Below are 22,853 nucleotides of genomic sequence, written 5' to 3' on the forward strand. Positions count from 1 at the left end.
GTTGGAAATGTCTTCTTCTTGACCTCTCCGCCTCCATCCTACTCCCACCTATCACCCTCACCTTGACCTCTTTCCACCTATCACATTTCCAACGCCCCTCCTCCAAGTCCCTCCTCCCTACCTTTTATCTTCTCCTGCTGAACACTCTCTGCTCATTCCTGAAGAAGGGCCTGTGCCCGAAACGTCGAATCTCCTGTTCCCTGGATGCTGCCTGACCTGCTGTGCTGTTCCAGCAATAAAGTTTCAACTTTGATATCCAAATGAATCCAACAAGAACTGGACCAAGCATATGTGGTACTCATAATCTTCTTCATCCTAAGTATACGCATGATTTTACTACAACTGCTAAGTATTTCATCAGTAATATTTTCAGCAACATAACACAAAACATCGCAGATAAGAAAAACTGCAGCATATTAACATGCCAAATTTCCCCTAAAGTAAATGCATTAAAATTCCATCAAATTTGACAATATTGTTATGTATTTGGCTTTAAGGGGTTAACACGTAGGGGGTTCCATACAACAGCCAAGCAGGGTGAGATCAATAGTTGTGATGTTGAGAAGATATGCTCTTCTTCATTAGGGTAAATAAAACCACAGAAAGTAGACAAAATCAAACACAAAATATTGCTGAGGAAAGGAGTGAACAAAGACAGAAATGGGAACTATTTAAATGTAAATCTATGATTCGCTCCAGTAATAATATCTAACAATATTCAATATCTAGGATCATACCAAAAGAGTACTTTGAAGTATTAAAGGGATTTTCTGCTATCTAGTGATCTCTGAGGCATGAAGTTTCCCTTTCTTGATATGTGCAAGATCAAGACAAACACTAGGCATACAGTAACAGTGATATCACCGCAGGGAGTTGGCAGCCAATTACACTGAAGTATTCTCAAACAGCAAATCAGAAAGTAAAATGCAGTAAAATCTTCTACTCAATTAAAATTTCCACAGAGTAAATACAAATCATCAGTGATACACATGGGATTAAAGTAGCTGAAATATCATAACTTTTTTTGCCAGTGTAGTTGCGGAAGATGGATTGTTCCACATACCCTACGAAGAGGCAGGCATAGCTGGGGCCCATGTTTCTCCAGCAATTTCTATGTTTGATGTGTTATATATCTCACAATTCTTATTCTTGGCGTGTCCTACAAAATATATACCTTGTATGTTTCACAGTATGCATTTCCTGGATGTTTTGCATTGCATGTACTTTCCATCTTTTCCAATAGACCTACCTGCCCCCTCCGTGAAGCTGAAGGTCGAAATTGTTTAAACTTGCGTCACAGTCATTGTAACTCAGTGCTGGTCGAGGCCCGTCCTGTGAAATCTTGACAATGAATGCAGCTGAGAGATCTTTGATGTTCAGTTCGAAGGTTCCACCATCGTTTCTATTGAAGGGTAATGCACATGTACCAATTGCTTATACATTTGCCCCAGATGAATTATTTGACCCCATTTGTGCAGTTGTTCTTCATCTAAACTGTTCCTTGTGGCCCAAACAAAGCATCCACACAGAGTAAATCTGGCAAACAGACAGATGAATATCTCACAAAATGGTCAATATTGTGTGGCTGGTGACAGTGTCTATCCCATGCATAAAACTAAATAATTCTTCGATTGCTCAAGTGAACTTTGATCCCCTCAAGCTCTTTCTAAGGCTTACCAGTTTGCCAGTTTACCCAGTCAAAAGCTTTCTCATAATTTATAATGCAGTACATTTCCGGCTGGTATTCTATCCTTTCTCTGTTTAGCATTTTCATCACTGGTCCAGTCTCCTTACTCCACAGCCCATTTAATGGGATCCTTATGGTTTCTAATTTAGCAAGTCAGCAAAGAATGCATCCACCAAAACATAAAGAATTGCTCAGCATAGGAAGGAACAAGAAATGAATGATCAAGATGAGCATCTTATTGTCTGGATCTGAAATGTGAACTCTTCAAAAAAAGTAAGGATTGAAGGTTGTGGACTGTGGTTCTGGAGAAGGATGAAGCAGGTCAGTTGGAGAGACCACGAGAGAAATCAAGAAGTTCTCAGAGTCCAGAGAAGGGAAGATCATCAGAAGGTGGCAAGGTTGGATTGACCATATTCTAAGGCATGAGAACTTGCTGAAAATTATGATTGAAGCATGATTGGAGGTAAATACACCAAGAGGGAGAAAGACAATGCTGATATTAAACATTTGCAATATGTGCTTGAGAGAGGATAGATGGGGCTTTGTCTTAAAGACTTATTCGAAAGGTGGCTGGCTCCCTGAAGTACAATAACCTCTCGCAACTGTGACTGAATGTCAATCTAGATGTTGTGCTCTTGAAGCGACATCCTGTTAATTCCGAGGTAGGCGTGGTACCACTGTGCCACAGCTGACACGTCACACAATTCTATCATTCTTTCGTAGATGGAATTGTCAAGTTTGATAATATTCCCCAAAATGGTAACCCCTAAAATGTTGTTGTATTATAGTTATGGAATTGTTTAAATATTATTTGATAAAATGGATGCACAGAAGTACACAGCAGGAAATGCTTTTGATTGGGAATTATGGAAGCAAATCTACAGAACAAATAAGAATTTGTTCATGTGCAGGGCAGCTCCAAGGTTATCATGCTGCTGTTATTGAACAACAGTATGCAGACTTTGCTTGCATCCGCACAGCATTGAAGAACAAGCTTCAAGCTAACATCAACATCTTCATTAAGACAGTATGAGAGCAGAGGGGCGTATGCTAAACTTCTTTGTCAACTGGGCCCTGCCTCACCACACTGCACCACCCCCAGATATGAAAATCCATGATAAGGTTTAGACAACGAGGACCACTTTCCAAACCTTGGGAACTTACTGACAACAACGGGAGATATTGGCAACAAGGTTCAACATTACTTTCAAAGTGACAGTGCAGCCTTTGGTCACCTGAGGAAGGGAGTGTTTGAAGACTTCATGCCCAGCACCAAGCTCAAAGTCTACAGAGTCTACAGTGATACTCACCTTTTATTGCTCAGAGATGTATAATATGTACAGCAGGCCCCTTGAACACTGGAGCTGCCTCTGCAGACCCTGCAAATCCATTGTCAGGATGGACGTGCTGAAGCCAGTATTTCCACAAAGGCCAATGTTCCCAGCATCGATGCAAGGTCAGGCTCAATCAGTTCTGCTGGGCAGGCTGCATTGCCTAACCATGAGACTCCTGAAATAAGCTTTATACTTGGAGCTTCATCACAGCAATGGAGGGGGCAGAGGGTTCTCAAGTCCTTTATTAAGGATGAGATTGCAGCATACTTGGAAGTGCATCATAAAATAGGGCTGAGTCAGCATGGTTTCGACAAGGGGAGATCATGCTCCAAGACCACTCAAAGTGGACAGGAATCCCCAGTCGGGATCTGTACACCATGAGCCTCATTATCAACTGTAATATGAAGTCAAGCATTGACAGAGAAAGGGGTGCATGGCCATCCCACCCTCACATTCCTCAACCACTATCTGCCTCACTTGGGACAGAGAGTACATGTTATGCGTGTATTCCTCAGGTACATGAGAACTGAGTCTCAGTGAGGAAACAGGTCAACCTAAGGCCATGACCAACTGCGTGAGAAGAAGGTGGAGTTAGTGTATGTAGCAATCCCAACATGCTAATTTTTCATACATTTCTCAGTCAGAGAGGTTGCTATTGTTTTGTATTTTGATTGAATATCTTCTACCATGCTTAGCATTTGAAGCTGGGCTTTTGATATTTAACAGAACATTACACACTAACATCTTCATCAGGCTATACAGGAACACAGAATAAAAACCTACATCAACCCAAATGTCACATGCCATTGTCCACCGATGTCAATGTAGACATTATCCATTGAAAATTTCACTCCAGAATTGGGGATGAATCCTACGTTGGAACTCGGCAATCCAAAACTTTTAATGTACATCCTGCAAATGCAAACAAGCATTAGCTTTCCACCTTGTTGTAGTGATTGGAATGAGATTGGCCAAGTGGCCCCCATAGAATACAAAACAAAAACAGAAAATGCTGGAAAAGCTCAGCAGGTCTGGTAGCATTTGTGGAGCGAAATCAGAGTTAACATTTCAGGTCGCGTGACCCTTCATCAGAACTGAATCTGAGGGCAAGGCTATGGACCAAATGTGGAAAGATGGAATTACTCTAGAATGTTGTAACTCATCCAACACAGACAGAATGGGTTGTAAATTTTCTGATACTATAGTCACTTTCAAAAGGAATTGAAGCTCAGCAGTAAGAGCCATTGATACAAAATAAAAACTACGTTTACCTCTGGTCATACTTACCCTGTGATACGATAGTCTATCCACCCGAGTAGGTCGATCGTCCCACTTAAATCTGGTGGTTGAAATCCTTTAATCTTCTTCTCAGCAACAGTGACAGCAATTTGCTTGGCTAGTCATTTTGAAGCAGGAGCACAATAAATAAAACACAGCAAACATTTTAAATTAAATTTCTTGGTATCTGCCAGATAATCAAATAAACCCTTTGACCAGCATCATAAAGTTGTTCGGTAAAATGAGAATGAGCACAGACATCACATCTATAAGATCAGCCGGAAGAAATTCAATGATATTTGTAGTGATCAGAAGCTTGACCAGAGATTGTAAGTCTGCACATTTTTAATTTAATTCATGGCTGTTGGCATCACTAGGTAAGTCAGTGTTTATTATCGATCTCTACTTACCCTTGAGAAGTTGGTGAGTTGCTTCATGGAACTACTGCAGTCCATGTGGTGTAGATATATCCACAGAAAGCTCTTGGGAAGGGTATTTAGTATTTTGATACAATGACAGTGACAGAACAATGGTTAAGCTTCATGATAGGAATATTATAGATATTAAGAATAATATAAACTTTCTCAATATACTCAGGGGTAACATCAGATTGTATTTTTAAATGCATCGAATTTCATTCTTAATATTTGCCAAACATATGAATCATTTTAATCTGTGAAAAGCTTCAGTCATTTTCTTCAGAATCACCATATATCGATAAAACTATGACTTTAAGAGGTGTATTTTGTCCTTTTTTTAATGAAAAGAGGTTGAAACAAGGTGAGAATGGTCTGTTCCAAGCCAATAAGATAAACAGCTTGTGAGGCCTTTAAAGTTGGAACAATAGAAGCAACATGAAGGGTCAAGCTCCCACAGAACAAGGAGTTTAGTTTAGCTTTCAATGGCTTTTGGAGTTCTGAAGGTGCTACATATCTCTCTGCTGCAGAAAAATGCTTGAGATCTCTCACTCTGTCTCTCTCTGAATTTTCTCTGAATGTTCTTTCCTCCTGGACTGGAGAATTGCATGTGAGACAATCTATTTTTCTGAATTTGCCTTTGCCAAGGATGTGTTTTTAGGATGGTACTATCTTGGAGCAGCTAATCAGTAGTAATTAATATATATATTAGCTTGTTAAAGATTTTGAGAGTTACAGTAAGATTTTTTTTTAAAAAATTCTTGTTTTGTCTGTATTTTAACTGGAGTGGAAGAACAAAATGTGTTTTGTTTCAAGCCTGGTAATTTGACCAATCGAATTGCATTCACAACACAATGCCTCACTCTTACCTTTTAAAATATGAAATGTTGGGGTCTAGGCTATCTTCATAATATATTTTGAGAGGGTTTGGTAACCTGTTTTTCTTACAGAAAACAAAAAATATTTTAGCTAACAGGATATTTCCAAGTTTTAATGAACAACTTTCCTTTCATACAAAAATCTTAACAAGAATGGGAACAATTTTGTTCTTGTGGAATTAAGGCAAAATTAGTTTGTGTAAAGGATAATATTTCATACTTTGCTATTACATGAGCAGAACTTCCAAATGGGCCAGATTTTGTGATACAAATAACGAGGTTATCAACGCATTATTATTAGAGTATAAATAAGATAGCAACTTCAGCAACTTCTTATAACTGCACTTGCGCAGTTAGATGTGAAAATCAGCAAGTGTCCAAGGTTTCCTGTTTTTTCCAGAAGCTGGCTAACCATAGGGTTCAAGCAAACTCAATTTCTTGAACTTATATGAATGACTTGGATGAAGGAATCAAAGGTATAGTAGCTAAGTTTGCTGTTGACACAAAAATAGATAGCTAAGTAAGTTGTGAGGAGGGCAGAGGGTTACATTTTGGTTAAATGAATCAGCAAAGAACTGGCAAATGGAATATAATGTAGCAAAATATAGAATTGTGCATTTTGGCATGAACAATAAAAAAGATGCATGTAATCTGAATGGTGAGAAATTGCATGAGACAATTTGGGATGACTTTATTTTGGACAATGTTGAAGATACAACTAGTTGGCAAGCAGACAAATTCCCAGTTGAGAAACCTGATTAATTCACTTGAGAAAGATAAGTGTACAGGATGCAAATAAATGTCAAAAGCATTTGTTAGAATGTCCATAAAATTCACGAGTTTATAATGGGACACAACAGCCCTCCCAACAGAATTAAAAATATTTATAAAGAATGTTCAGAGCTAGATTTGGCTGTGTCCAAAGCACTGGCTTGACTTTGACTGGGGTATTGCATTCAGTTCTGGAAACCACAATTCAAGAATGAAAATGGTTGTGGTTGTTGGAGGACATCTTTGCAGGATAGTGACCTACACCCAACCATTTTGAACTACTTCATCTACAATCTTCCCCCAGTCTTAAGGTCAGAGGTAGGGATGTTCACTGATGATTAAACAATGTTCAACAGCATTTTTAACTCCTCAGATACTGAAGCAGTTTATGTTCAGCAAGACCTGGAAATCATTCAGACTTGGGTTGATAAGAGGCAATGACATTTGAAACACTTATGTCAGTTTATTATTATCTTCAACTAACAGAGAATCCAACCATCATCTCATGACATTCAATTACATTATCATCACTGAACTCCATTTAACATGCTCAAAATTCACTCCCTCTCCCACCAATACACAGTGGCAGCAGTATTTGTCATCTACAAAATGCACTGGAATGCTCATCAAGCATTCTTAGACAGCCAAACCCACAATTCGACCGAGGACAGAAGTTACATGGATAAACCACCAACTTCACATTCCTCATTGAGCCACACACCAGATACATGGGAACACCACAATCTCCAAGTTCCTCACCATCAACACACACACACACACCTCATCATGTAAATACAGTGGCTACAAGAGCAGGTCAGAGGCTAGGAATACTGCGGCAAGTAACTCACTTTCTGACTCCTGAAAGCATGTCCACTATCAACAAGGCCGAGAGGAAGAACACCTCATCTTCCGCCTTGGGACCCTCCAACCACATTGTATCAATGTGGATTTCACCAGTTTCCCCATTTCACCTCTCCCCATCTTATCCCAGTCCCAACCTCCCAACTCGGCACCGCCTTCTTTAACGGTCCTACCTGCCCATCTTCCTTCCCACTTATCTGCTCCACCTTCCTCTCTGATCTATTACTTTCAACCCCACCTTCATCATCCTATCTCATTCCCAGCTAACTTCCCCCAGCACCCCACCGCCCTTCCAATTATCTCTCTACCCCCTTGGCCCACGAGCCTCATTCCTGATGAAGGACTTATGGCCAAAACATTGATTCTCCTGCTCCTTGGATGTTTTCTGACCGGCTGTGCTTTTCCAGCACTACACTCTTTGACACTATTACAAGTCAGAGTATGATGGAATACTCCCCACATGCCTGGATGTGTGCAACCCCAAAAACACTCAAGGAGCTTGACACCATCCAAGACAAAGCAGCCCACTTGATTGTGTTATGACACAGAGGTAAACCCCTCTAATTAAACCAAACACCTAGAAAAGCTCACTACACTTCATAGTCTGTTAAAATATGAAAACGAGAACTCCCAAATTCCACTATTTAAAGAAAATAACATCAATTTATTTTCACTCTAAAAGTGAATATTAAACAACTGTTTACAACTATAAGCCCTCCTTTCTCTCAACTGCTTATTATCTGTCTCCAACTCTGAAACAATATGCTGTACCAGTAAGACACTTAATAAAATTACTTCAGCTTAATTTCAAAACCACACAACCGCTGTTGTCTTCTGTGACTTCACTCTTCTGGCTGCTGAATTCCCTGGTCATTTTCTTTCTTTTTACTGTGAATATGTTTCATATGAAAAGGTACCTTTAATAGAGACTGTTTCCTAATTTTTTGGAGAGCAAGATGTCAGATGGGCAATTAGCTCTCCAGTTTCTCTCTCTATGGCAGTTACTCTCTGATCAATTTTCAAAATGTCTGCATTTTAACCCCCCCCCCCCTCCCCCCCCACCATTGATTGATTTCATTGGTTCGATGTTGGCAAAACAATAAATTCAAACTCGATTGGGTTTTAGTATCCTGGGGCATAATTTCAACTGATTAGTTAGATTTAAATTATTGTCAAAACAGCAACCAAAACTCAGGTATCCACTTCAGAGCACAATCTGGGACTGCCATCTAGTTATATACATAGGTGCTTGATATCAGTTCAGAGCAGCATTTTCTCTCTCTCTTACATGCCCTCAACTTCATAACAATTAGCACCATATCCCCGAGCATTCACTCCCTTAACCACTGATGTTCAGTAGCAGCAGCTGTGTACTATCTACAAGATGCACTGCAGAAATTCACTAAAGGTCCTCAGACAGCACCATCCAAACACATAATCATTTCCATCCAGACAGACAAGGACAACAGATATATGGGAATACCACCACCTTCAAGTTCCCCTCCAAGCCACTCACCATCCAGAATTGGCAATAAATCAGCATTCCTTCACTGTCGCTGGGTCAAACTCCTGGAATTCCCCCCCTAATAGCATTGTGGGTCAACCTACAACAGGTGGACTGCAGCAGTTCAAGAAGGCAGCTCACCATCACCTTCAAAAGGGCAACTAGGGACGGGCAATAAATGCTGGCCCTGTCAGTGGCAACTACATCCCACAAAATGAATAAATTTTAAAAACTATATTGCATTTCCTTCTTTGTCACTGGATCAAAATCGTGGAGCTATCTTCCTAATAGTGTTGTAAGCATGCTTACATGATTGCACCAATCATGAAGGTGGCTCACTTCTCCAGGATAATTTGGGTTCGGCAATAAATGACAGCGAAATCAGCAATGCCCATGTCCCATGAATAAATAATTCTAAAATGTATGTGAAGGCATTAGAGAGTGTGCGTAAACGATTATAAGATTGTTTCCAAGATGAGAAGCTTCAGTTAACTGGACAGATTGGAGAAACTAGGTCTGTCATCCATGGAAATGAAAAGGTTAAGAGGAAAATTGATAGATGTGTTCAAAATCACAAACAGGTTGGATGTGGGAAATGGAGAAAAGCTTTGTGGAAGGGTCCAGAACCAAAGGATATTTAAGGTGATTTCAAACAAATTATAAGAACATGAGGAAACACTTTTAACACAGTGACTGTTAATGTCAAGAAAGCACTGCATGAGAGTGTGGTGGAAGCAGATTCAAATGAAGCCTTCAAAAGAGAATTGGGTCATATGTCTGAAGGAAAATATTGTTCAGGACCACAGGGTGCATGTGTGGGAGTAGGGCTACATGAGCTGCTCTTGCAGAGACCTGACCTAAACACAAGAGGCTGAATAGTCTCTTTCTGTGCTACAACCATTCTATGATTCTATTGCCAGAGCTCACATTAGCAATCCACAGCAGCCATAACTTAACAGACTCGTTGTAAAAGTACCTATCCAATTTACTGAGCCAGATCCACTACACAGGAGCATAAAAAACTGCCCACTCCCTTGATTGGAGTTTGAAAATGATGCAACAAACTTATTGTAAATACTAACTCAGTTTAGCACCCTCAGTTTATCCTCCCTTTGTGACTTATTCATTTTCTTACCTGATCTTACTGAAACATTGCATCAATTGCATTATTCAAGACTTGTAATAGGTGAGTCACAACACTTTGCCAGTTTATAATGTCAGAATTCTGTTTTGACTCAATGTGAAATTATACATTGAGAATTTTCAATGAAAGCATTCAAAGCATACGCACCATATTCTAAAGCCTCCTGCGTGATTTTACTTTGAATTCCTGGATTAAGTCCAGACTTCCCAATGGCAGTTCCGATCAGGACAAGAGTAATGCAGGCTGGCAAGTTCATTTTGCAGATGAGCATTTAATTTAATCAGGATATTGCTGCAAAATAAGACATTAAGTAACAAAATTTCCTGTTACTTTGTAAGATGTTATTTGAGGTTTGCCACCATTTACACATAGATCAGTAATGACAACAAATGTTAAGGATGACATGGTCAAAATAAATTCTGCTTCTTAATGTCCAATTCTGGTAGTCTCAAAAACCATCTATAGTGACTGTTAAATGGCAATGTTTCTTGCCTAATTAGATACTATGGTTTGCAGGATTTGTTATTGATTCAAATTGTTGCACTAAGAATAATATGACTTCCAAAATAAGCTAATAAAAAGTCAACTTTAGGGCAAATATGCTTTCCAAAATGAAATCCTGCAACACATAGCATAAATTTCAAAGATAATAAACTTGTCAGGATTTCTATTATGTACAAAAATCACACACAAACAGCTCTCTTGCTAACTTGTATAAATTGTCGTTCAAAATAAATATATTACAGTCATGAAACTAAGAACTGTATGACTTTTTAAAACACAATCAGCTTACCTTCTCTACAGTGAGATTATCTGCATGGTTCAAGTGCAACTGATTGCGGATGTGAGAAAAATGTGTATCTTTGATGTATCTTTAATTTCATTTCTACAGAAACAGGAAGAAGTGTTCAGCCAATGACAATGATAACATTGGGTTAGGGGTTAACTTTGCTATACTTAACTCAAATGTCCAAAACAGGAATTTTGATTACTTTCAGATCTTGATCTTTCAGGATAAACCTTGCTGGGTTATCTGGTTTTCTTGGGCAATAACAGGGCCTGGATTTTAGGCAGGACCCCTGTGGGCAGTGGTGAACAATGAATACAGGCAAACTAGGGTCATAGAGTCATAGAGATGTACAGCATGGAAACAGACAAAGGTCAGTGGCTCCATGGGTAGCATTGGTGCCTCACAGCATCAGAGACTCAGGTTTGTTGTCAGCTTCAGGCGACTGTCAATGTAGAATTTGCAGATTCTCTCAGTGTCTGTGTTTCCTCTGGGTGCTCCGGTTTCCTCCCACATTCCAAAGATGTGCGGTTTAGGTGAATTGGCCATGATAAAATCGTCCATAATGTCCAGGGATGTGCAGGGTGAGTGGATTAGCTATTGGAAAATGAAGGGTTACAGATATGGGGTAAGTCTGAGTGGGATGCTCTTCAGAGGGGCAGATTAGACTCAATGGGCTGAATGGCCTGCTTCCACACTGTAGGGATTCTATGATACAAGAGAAACAACCTCTAGTGTATTCTTAATGCAATTAATCTGAATATAAATATGATACCTTCATTCATCTGTTCTTCAAAATGTAGCGCTGAAGAAAGCACAGCAGGCAGGCAGCATCTGAGGAGCAGGACAGTCTACATTTCAGGCAGGACTCTTCATCTTTTCTTTCCTAAGGAATGAAAATATTAGAAATGTCACTAAAAACAGCACACTTGCAATGTTTATTTACGTTTATATTTCAGTTTTTAAGAGTTCCTGTTCCTTCCATGTTCAGAAGCAAATAGAAAAACTGAACCCTTTTTTGACACGTTTCTAAGAATGTTATGTTGCAGTGCACGAAATCATACAAGCAATTTACCAAATTTGCTGGACAAATGATGTAGAATTATAGAAAGGTGGAGTAGACAGCACCATTCAGCTCATTGTATCTATGCCAGTGAAAAAAAAACGCCCTCTCTAGCTCCTGTTCTATAGGTTGTATATTACTTCCAAAGCAAATCCAAGCTCTTTAAGTGCAATGAGTATTTCTACCTTTACCATTCTTTTAAACAGTGAACTCCAGATCGCTAACACTTTCTGGGTGAAAACATTCCATCTCAATTCCCACTGTTAGTCTTATTATCACTTCATTGATTATTGATTAGATTTGTAGAGTTATGCAGCAAGGAAATAGACACTTTGGTCCAACTTGTCCATATTGATCAAGTTTCCCAAACTAACTAGTGCCACTTGGCTCCTTTTGGCCTATAACCCTCTAAATCTTTTCTATTCACGTACCTGTTTGCCTTCAGCATAGCTTACCCATTCTCTCCTAGCCTTAGCCCTCGATATCACTTACTCAGTTTCTCTTCTATCCTAGTCTACCATCAACAAGCCTGTTATGTGTGGACCCCTTTCATATTCCCCCCTCTCTCTCGTCTCCATCTCCACGTTATCCATTCACTGGACCCCCCACCCCACTTCTGTCTTCTGCAGAAATACCACTTTTTCCCAGCTGCTATCAGTTCTGATGAAGAGTCACAGACGTGAAACATTAAGTCTGTTTTCTTCCCCACATATGCTGCTGCTAGACCCTACTGAGCTGCTCCAACAATTTCTACTTTTGTTCCAGATTCATACTGTCTGGTTATTGTTTCCATTTGGAAGTGAATCCTTCCTGTCAACTTTATCAAGGCACCTCTTAACTTTATACATATAATTACATTCCTGTTCAGCCTCCTTTGTTGTTAACACAGCCCCATACTGTCCAATATTTTGTTATAATTCTCCATTCCTGCAGCAAGTTTGTACTCTGACTGATGTGACCACATCCTTCCGGTAACACAATGGCCAGAACTGTACAAAGTATTTTAACTGTTGTCTGACTAGTGTATTATACAATTCTAGCACAATTTCCCTGGTCTTATCATCAATGATAATGCAAATCAATGAAATGGCATGTCTTCCTAACTGCCTTTTCTGCCATTTTCAAGGATGTGGCCATGCATGCTTGTGTATTCCATTACTTCCCGTAGTTTCCTACTATTTATTGTGTATTTCTATGCCACATTTGACCTCCCCAAATACATGACTTCACATTCTTCTGGACTGAATCTTATGTCTTACTTTCTTCAACCTGACTGGTCTTTGCTATCTTCTGCAGTCTAGATTAGGCCCTTTGGCCCAACCAGTCCACACCGACCATACGAAGAGTAACTCACCCAGACCCATTTCCCACTGACTTATGCACCTCACACTATGGGCCAATTCACTTGACCTGCACATTCTTGGACTGTGGGAGGAAACCGGAGCACCCGGAGGAAACCCACGCAGACACGGGAAGAATGTGCAAACTCCACACAGACAGTTGCCAGGGGTTGGAATTGAACCTGGGACCATGGCGCTATGAGGCGCTGATATTTCTGTATAATCTTGTCAAGTCTCTACATTCACCAAATCCACATCATGAAAAGCAAAAGGCGTACTCCCAAACCTTGTGGAACCTCTGTGAATAGTCTTGCTGTTATGGTTCTCATGGAGGGAAAGGACTACAGATCTTTATACAATGACCAACTGAGCACACATTCTCCAAGATTTCTCTTTTAAAAAAAATCATTTCCTAGGATGTGGTATTGTTGAAAAGGCTGGCATATAGTTCCCATCCCAATTTATTTTGAATTGAGCGACTTGCCAGGTTGTCTCAGAAGGAAGTTAAGAGTCAACCACATTGCTGAAGTTCTGGAATCACATATAAAGCATGTAAAGTTGGCAGATTCTCTTCACTAAAGTCATTAGTGAACAGAAGGATTTCATGACAACCATTGATAGTTTCACGGTCACTGTCACAAATTCAAGTTTTTAATTCAATATTTGTTAAATTCTGCCAGCTGTCTTTTGAACCAGTGTCCCCAGCAAATTAACCAGAGCCTCTGATTTGCCAGGAGAAAGTGAGGTCTGCAGATGCTGGAGATCAGAGATGGAAATGTGTTGCTGGAAAAGTGCAGCAGGTCAGGCAGCATCTAGGGAACAGGAGAATCGACGTTTCGGGCATTAGCCCAAGGGCATTCTCTACTCCCTATGTCTCCCAGAGGCTGGGTAATCCTCTCCATTCATGATCTAGCGAGTATTGTCAATTGAAAGCTTCACCAATCTGAGCAGTGTGTTAAACTCTAGCCTGTGGAACAGAGGAAATTACAGACCCACATTCTGTACCCTTAAACGTTGCTAGATCCCCTAGCTGTTGACTACCACTGCAATCTTCATCCAGGCTTTCTTGCTAACAGGAGTGTCTCCCATTGCCATCCGAAGAGAAAAGGATCTCCCCGGGCAACTTGGAGAAGAATTTTCAAGAAGGCATCATAAAATTTACAGCCACCATATTTTCCCTCAGAAATGCTGCTGTTTCATGTCCCCATTCTACTCTTAGATTGACTTCTCAGCAAAGAATGGGGAGGAGGAGTAGAGGGTGTGTGGTCATGCTCTGGGAACAGGGGGATAATGGGTCTTGTTCTGGAGGCAAGGGATACTTCCCGTGACTGCTCTAATGATCTGTAAGTGTTAAGGAGGCATATTATCATCTACTAAGGTCTGAAGAGATGCCTGAAACTGAATGGCACAAGGTACATGTGATTGATAGACTAATTAGGAGTTAATTAGGTTGAATTGATTGTATAAAAATGGATAGTAATTAGTGGGGTGAGAGATTTATTGAATGGATTGAGTGGTTGCATAAAGATGGAGAGAATCAATGGGATATACATTTAATGGAATGTGGTTAGTTGAAATAAAGCTCTCACCACAAGTGTGGACTGCATTCTGATCTAACTGATATTTAAAGATGGTGCCACCGCCTGACTTTCAGTCAGCTGTCACAGAATGGCATACTGCTATCTTGCCATTTACATTATTGAATAGGGACTGTGCTACCATCATTTCAATTGGCTAGTGGTTGTGGTTTTGTATTTGGTTAAATATATCACTCCTGACTGACAATATCATCCATTTCCCAATCTGTTGCCAGGACCCCTGTTGGGGAATTAAATTCTGCATCAACACCACCTTCTACAAAAAGTACTGCAATATTTTCATACTTCCGTCCATGTTAGAATGGACACTGACAGGATTTTAAAATGGTAGGCATGACCCAATTACAGGATTTCTGGCTACATTCTCATCTTGTTGATTTCTTAATGGCAGGGGACATGGATGTGAATCATGAGCTCACGTGGACACTAATGCTACTCTTGCCTACTCTAACCCCCATATTTTCTTGAAGTCAGGCCCATTTTGGTATGGGATGTTAATTAATGGCATCCTAGAGGAGCCTTGAAGCACCTTCTAACAAATACATTTGGAAGGTATTGAGAACTTTATGTCACCAATGATATAATGCTTTCTTAGCGAATGCTTTCTTAGCTAGCTTTCTGGTCTGTTGACTGTCATTGAGGATGTGCATCTTTTGTTGTCATAATCACGTTTGTTAGTTATGTCTAATCCAGTCTCTTTGGTTGACAGATTTATTGAATATCCAGGTTGGTCTTAAGGCCTCCCTTCCCTGTCAGACATTCAGTTTGCATGTAAAAATTGAACAAGTTACACTTCTCACAATACTTGTGCACTACATCAGCTCAGTATACCTTCAAGGATTCACCACGTTCAGTGAATACTGGTTTGCGGCAAGAAAGCCCTGATTAGAGAAGTTTGAACTCAGCAAATATTTCTTCCCATTTGATGTAGGGTGATGGAACACCAAAATTGAACACGGACAAACTTCTCAGTTTTACTCAGTGCGTGATCAGATGTACGATACGCTTAATAACATGGTTAATTGCATCATCAAACCATTTCTGTTTAAAGTGATGTACACTGCAGCCATGTTTTGAACAGGAATTGTTTGTGGCACGGATATCTGTTGAAGCAATAGAATGGCAAAGGTGAATCAAATTGAAAAATTAATTGTGTACTACACAACCACTAGCCAAGCACAGAAAAGAGCATCATATGAAATAATAACCCTATTACCAATCTGTTTAGTCTTGGTTCCAGTGATATGTGGGACTTCAAACTACCCATTCACTGTCTTCCTTTTATGCCTTATGTATAAAATGTACCATTTGTGTGCTAGCATTTATCATAACTGTTTGATATTACAAAGATTGCTCTTTTGTTCACATCACTTGATTAGCTTTCCACTCAAGAGTCAAGACATTTAGCCATACATTCTAGAAAAAAAAACACATTTTTCCCAAGTAAACCGGGTGGGTGCAATCAAAGCAGGAAGTGGAGTTTTGAGATTCAGACATTTACAAAATAGTGTGGTTACAAACATGTTCAACAAGAATGTGTTTACATTTCATAATCCATTGAAGAATGTGCAATTCTTCACCTTGGTTGCAGCAAAACTATACAACAGGACATTAAAACAGAGATATCTAATATTGCTGGTAGCTGTTTGGGTAGTTTTTAATCTTAATTTCAAAACCGTCACAGCTAAAGTGCTGACACGAATCTAACCTTTACAGTACTTACGACATTAGCTGTAATTTTAACAGGCACAAGGTATTTCAGAAAAACACGAGTTAAAAAATAATCTTGAACAGCAACCACAAAAAAACAGAAGTCAGCCTAGCATAAAAACAGACTTCCAATAATTACAGTTCTACTTTTACTACAATAAGAATTGTTTGCAATTATCCTGATGATAAGCTTTTCTTTTCCCCAAATTGAGGCCCCTTCTTTAATTTTTAATTTAAAACATTACACATTTACATTCCTATTCTGTGAAAAATATGAACAAAGTGATCCATGCTCTCCAAATCAGCATCACATCTTGTGCCATTCTCCTGTCATTCTGCACATTGTTCTTTTTCAAATAAGAAAACTTTTGAATGCCTCCAGTATACTTTCTTGCAGTGAATTCCAAACCCTCACGATTTATTGCTTGAAAACAAAAGTGTTGTCACATCATCTTTTGCTTCTTTTACTAATTAGTTTAAATCTCTGCCCTCTCATTTTTGATCATTTCACAAGTGAGAACAATTTCTCATTTACCCTTTCCAAATTTCTCACAAGTTTGAATACTTCTAATCTGGTTCTCCAATCTCTCTCTGTAACTGATGTTCCTCATACTTGTAAACCACTTCTTTTTTCACATCCTTCTTAAAGTGCAACACCTTGAAGTGAATGCACTACTTCTGCTGAGGACAGGTTGGTGTCTTTTGAGTTCCACATAAACTTCTTACTCTTGCAGTCATACCCCTATTAATAAATTCCAGGATACTGCATGCTTTATAAACTGCTCTCTCAACACGCTGGTGTAATTCATGTTGCTCTGACTAAATTCTTGCCTTGCCTCTTTGTAGTCAGATGCTGCCAGACCTGAGTTTCTCCACCACTTCCTGTTTTCGTTTTCCAGCATCTGCAGTTCCTTATTTTAGTTTATTATACCAGCCTGACTTAACTGTTCCACAGATTCTTTAACCCTGTGCTCTAGTAAATCTTAAAATATACTCCAAGCTAATTTTACTTTCCAAGTCAAGAACATTTAATAAGATTAAAGCCCCAACAACTCCATGACTCTTACTACATGCTCCTCCAATTGCCTGATGTACTATATACTTTGTCCAACAATGTGATTACTGCTAGGCAATTGATAACTAACTTGCAAAGTATTTCCTACCCTCATGGCTTGAGAACCTGATTTTCCAGATTAGTATTCTTCTGTTACCTTCATCACATTTTTTTTATGATCAGTGCTCATACATCTTCATTCCCACTTTTGTTACCGATTCTACAAATGCCATATCTCGGAATATGTAGGTTGCAACATTGGACATGAAACTACATCTCAATTATGAGAACATTAAACTTTCATTTCTTTTTCTGCCATTAAGTAATTTATGACCTCTTCATGTATCCAGATACAGTAGCTTTAACAATATTTTACTATTTTCCCTGCTGTAGCCCTGTTCAGAAAAGCCAGTTAAAGAAATTGTGGGAGCATAAGACTTCAGATCAGGAGTAGGCCAAGGTGCCCCTCAAATCTGCCCCATTACTCATATTACAACTGATCTGATTGGCCACAAGTCCACTCTCCCATCTGTCCCCCACAAGCCTCGATGGAAAAAATACTCCAAACAATTTGCCCTGGTCTTCATCTTAAAAGCATGCATGATGTCTCAGTGGTTAGCACTGCTGCTTCACAGTGCCAGGGACCAAAGTTCGATGCCAGTCTCGGGTGACGGTATGGAGTTTGCACATTCTCCCCGTGTCTGCGTGGGTTTCCTCCCACAATCCAAAGATGTGCAGGTTAGGTGAATTGGCCATGCTAAATTGCCTATTGGGTTCAGGGATGTGTAGGCTAGGTGCATTAGTGAGGGATAAATATAGGGTAGGAGAATGGGTCTGGTGGTTACTCTTTAGAGGTTAGTGTGGACTTGTTGGGCCGAAGGGTCTGTTTCCACACTGTAGAGATTCTACTTCTGAAAAAAACCTCCGCCTTTCAGAAAAAAAAAGAACCATCATAATGAAAAGATGGCTTTTTTTTCTATTCTTCAACTACATTACCAATGACATACATATGACTTTAATCTGAGTTCATATTAACTTCTTCCCACATACATAATATTGAATAGATACTGATCTCATCTATACTTTATTAGTTAAATCCGTGGTAACACATTTCCTATTACATTCTTACGACCCGGAACATGTACAATTTGTAAATTAAAAGTCTGTAACAGAAGACTGCAACAAAATAATGTTATATTCTTGCCTTTAAAGTGTTCCTAGAATGTAAGAGGATTGTGATCAGCAAACACAACAATCTCCAACACATTGGTCGTGACATAAACATTAAAATGTTGTAAGTCCAGTGTCAAACTCAATAGTTCTTTCTCGATAGTATTTTCTCTAGTGGGTGTTGGGTTTCTTTGAAAAGTAACCAACTGACAGTTCAACTCCATCATCATCTTCCTGTAGCAATACAGCTCCAACTCCTATGTCACTAACATTGATGGCAACTTAGAAGGGTTTCAAAAGGTTTGGTGTAGCTAAAACTGGTGCTGTAGTTAATATTGCTTTTAAATTGTCAAATGCCTCCTGGCATTGTTCGATCCACCGAAATGTTGTGTTCTTCAGAAAATCTGTTAACGGTGCCATTACACTGCTGTCAGTCGAAACAAACTTCCAATAGAATACGCTTAGTCCCAAAAGAAGTACCTCTTTCTTCAAGGTTGATGGTGGAAATTCCTCAATGGCTTTTATTCTTGTGTTCCTTGGGGTCAAGCCTCCCAAGAACGCCACCTCTGCATTTGCAAATTCAGTTTTGTTTGCTTATTACCAGTTTTGCTTCTCTGAATTGGTCACAGAACTGTACCATGTGATCTTCCCAGGACTCACTAAAGATCACTACATTGTCCAAATAGACTGCAGAGTTTGTTAACCCAGCCACAACTCTGTTCATGAGTCTTTGGAATGTGGCGGGTGCATTCTCCATTTTAAAGGGCATCACTTTGAATTGATATAGACCATGTGGGTTACAAACACAGAAATTTATTTCACCTTCTCTGATAAAGGTACCTGCCAGTAACCACGCAGTAAATCCAACTTAGCGATGTAACTGACTTGTCCTACTTTCTTGATACAGATCTCCAATCTCAGTATTGGGTAGGAATTAGACTTTGTTACTGTGGTGACCTTCCGATAATCCACCCAAAATCGTTGAGGCCCATCAGGTTTGGGAACTAAGACTATTGGCAAACTCCACTCGCAATGACTTGGGCGGTGCGATGGCTCAGTGATTAGCACTGCTATCTCATAGCACCAATGTCCCAGGTTCAATTCCAGCCTCGGGCAACTGTCTGTGTGGAGTTTGCACATTCTCCCAGTGTCTGCGTGGGTTTCCTCCGGGTGTTCCTGTTTCCTCCCACAGTCCAAAGATGTGCAGGTCAGGTGGATTGGCCATGCTAAATTGCCCATAGTATTAGGTGCATTAGCCGGAGGGAAAGGGATGTGGGTGGGTCACTCTTTGGAGGGTCGGTGTGGACTGGTTGGGCCGAAGGGCCTGTTTCCACACTGTAGGGAATCTAATCTAATATCTTCGTTGAGCATGGCCTCCACTTCCTTTTGGACCTGTTGGCTTTGAAAGGATTAAGCCGATAGGGGTGTTGTTTTGTTGGAACAGCATTCCCTAGGTCTACCTCATACAAATAGCATTAGTTCTCCCCATCTTATTCCTACATATGTCCTCGTACTGCTGTAACAAACCTTTCAACTGGGTTCTTTCCTCCCGAGACAAATAATTTACTAACCTACCTCACTCCTCAAGGATTTCTTCATCGTTTAACATATTTTGAGGCACATCAAATTCCACACCTGGATTTGATTCATGTGGAGCAGTAACTAACACTCATTTCTCCAGTTCTTTCAGATAATAATCCTCAGGAATATCCTCCGCCTCCTTTTCGGAGTACACATCAACATATATATCTTTTATTGTCTTGTCTTTCTGTTGCAAGTCCCTTAGCCTTTCAGGACTAAACACTTCTGTCTGACCCTCTGCCTGTTGAGATTTTTCCTGCACCACTACATCAACATGAGTGTCCAATAATTGAACCTCAACTCCTTCATCTTTCTCTAGTTTTTGTTTTGTGCTGTGACTTATGATAGTGAAATCTTGTTACTACATAGTCTAGGAAAACACCAGGATGTTTTTCTTTTAACTCCTCAATTTCCTGGTCTTCCTTGTGCTTCTCGACAACAAGGGGTGTTAATCCCACCTTGGACGCTGCTAAATCATTCCCAAGAACAAACTGGATTCCTGGAAATGACATTCTGTCTATCACTCCCACTGTTACTTCCCTAGTCTTGAGTTGGTACCCCAACCTGATCTTGCATAGGGGAACGCTAAATTTCTGTCCATCTGTCCCACAAATTACACTGTCTTGGGTAACAGGTCAGAAAGAGTGCAAATCTATTAGAGACTGATTAGATCCTGGATCTCTCAATTATAACTTCTTGCCCTTCTCCCCCTGTTCTTTTTCAGTAAACTTTACCCACAGAGGCAAATTCTTTATAGAGATCAGGCACTAACTTCATAACCAGCCCCTGCCTAGGTTGTGCACTCTCTCTTGGGGTTCCCTTTACTTCTCTCGGTAATGCCACTGGCTTGGCTTCTTTTACCACATCTTTTCCCACAGCACCTTTCTTGAATGACCAGCACTGCGCCTTTAAGAGTCCTACTTTGCCACAGTGGAAACACCTGAGGCCTATCACCTCCTTTCCACCCTCTTGGGCTGCTTTTTTAAGCTGTGGAAAAGACTTACCATTGTTCTCTACTCTTTGTTTCAGTGTCAGATCTCCCCTTCTCCTAATTTCTAACCCTCACAAGATGGAATTCTTGCCAGAAGCTTGTCTTATGCATCAACAGGTATCCATCTGCTAACTCTGTTGCTCTTATTTTCTGAATGTTCTGTTCATCCACGTGAATTCTGATCATCTGTGGAAGTGAGTTTTTTAACCCCTCCAAAGAATAATCTCTCCTAGAGCCTCGTATGTCTTATCTATTTTTAAGGCCCGCATCCATCTATCAAAATTACTATGTTTAATACTTTCGAACTCAACATACATCTGACCTGGCTCCTTCTTTATGTTTCTGAAGTGCTATCTATCCACTTCTGGTACTAATTCATAATCACTTAACATAGCCTGTTTGACCTCATCATTATCTCTTGACCCCTCATCTGACAGTGCGGCAAATACCTCACTAGCTCTGACTACCAGTTTAGTCTGAACTAGCATTACTCGGACCACTCCAGCTGCCTAGTCAATTTTCAAATGAAATAATGATTTCAACATCTTTCTCATCAAAATATGGCAGAGTTTTAACACTTTGTATTTATCGCTACCTTCTCTTTTAATCTCCATCCTGTTAACTTGACGTTGCTGATTAAGTCGCAACAAGTTCAAATTCTCTTTCTCTTTGCTCACCTCAGAACCTTCCATTTTTCCCCTCTCTCCCTTTATCTTCTAACTCCATTTTCCACAATTGTAATTTAAATTTTTCTAATGCTTCTGCACTTGTCTGTTTCTCTGACATGTTTAAGCAATTCAATTACAATTTCAGCTTTACTTTTGTCCTTGGTTAAACCCAATGCTAACCTAGTTGCTAATTCTAAAAAAGGTCTTTTTCTTTCCTTCTAAACTTTCTTGGCAAATTTGGAAATCATCTTCAAAAGCCAAACGCTCTTTCGCAATTTTAAGAGCTGTTTCGCTCACATTTAATTTAACCAACCGCAATTAACCGAAATTAGACCAATTGTCTCACCTACATTTTATTTACAGATTTAGGACACTAACCTACAAGTGTTTAAATTTACTGGGCTTTTTTGTACCCAACTCTATTCAAATTTGTCCAAATCTCAGACTGGATCTGTCTAAACATGTTCAATCACAGACCTGAGCCTCCAAACTGTTACGACATAGGGTAAACCTTTCTGATAAATTAAACCAAACACACAGAAAAGCGCACCTTGTCTTGTAATCTGTTAAATTATGTGACACAGAATTACCATATCCCACAATTTGAAGAAAAATTAATTTATTCTTTAACTCCAAGAAATAAAAAAAAACGTTAAACAACTATCTACACTGTAAGCCTTTGTCTGATTGATTTATCTACTACCCACTCTACAATATACTGATCCAATAACACTCCGAATTAAGTTTTACAAAATAAATCAAATTTCAAAACCAGCTGGGTGTCACTTTTTCCTTGGTATCTTCCTGTCTTTTTTCTTTGGTCTTCTGCTGCACAGGTTTCATATGAAAAGGTACCTTTTCAGAGAGCAGCCTGCAGACAATTTAATTTTTAGAGAGGGGGTCTGCAGACAGTATGGTGCTCTTTGCCACTCTGGCTAACTGTTCAAAATGCTCGATTTTTATACCCCAAAACATTGGATCATCTCATTGGTTTGATGTTATCAAAAACATTAAAATT

At 39.6% G+C, this 22,853-nt stretch overlaps 1 protein-coding gene across 8 annotated transcripts in view; it reads right to left on the reverse strand.

Annotated features, from left to right (window-relative positions):
• The window catches only part of LOC122560017 (bactericidal permeability-increasing protein-like), a 56,907-nt gene extending 44,243 nt beyond the window's left edge, over window positions 1-12,664 (reverse strand). For 2 of the 8 annotated variants that reach the window (XR_006314618.1, XM_043710173.1), the window contains exons 1-7: window positions 12,580-12,659; window positions 11,436-11,546; window positions 10,667-10,759; window positions 10,021-10,164; window positions 4,309-4,417; window positions 3,805-3,933; window positions 1,250-1,402 (exon numbers count right to left, since the gene is read on the reverse strand). Coding sequence is in view for 5 of the 8 variants with exons in the window: in XM_043710173.1 (XP_043566108.1) it covers window positions 1,250-1,402; window positions 3,805-3,933; window positions 4,309-4,417; window positions 10,021-10,144 (515 nt within the window). In the remaining 3 variants the exon portion in view is untranslated. Of the gene's footprint in view, window positions 1-1,249; window positions 1,403-3,804; window positions 3,934-4,308; window positions 4,418-10,020; window positions 10,165-10,666; window positions 10,760-11,435; window positions 11,547-12,579 lie in introns of all 8 variants that reach the window. The other 6 variants (XR_006314617.1, XR_006314619.1, XM_043710171.1 and 3 more) reach the window with 6 other exon arrangements.
• Between the last annotated feature and the right edge of the window lie 10,189 nt (window positions 12,665-22,853).

This window comes from Chiloscyllium plagiosum, chromosome 20 (genome assembly GCF_004010195.1).
Source record: "Chiloscyllium plagiosum isolate BGI_BamShark_2017 chromosome 20, ASM401019v2, whole genome shotgun sequence".
In the NCBI taxonomy this organism is placed as follows: domain Eukaryota; kingdom Metazoa; phylum Chordata; class Chondrichthyes; order Orectolobiformes; family Hemiscylliidae; genus Chiloscyllium; species Chiloscyllium plagiosum.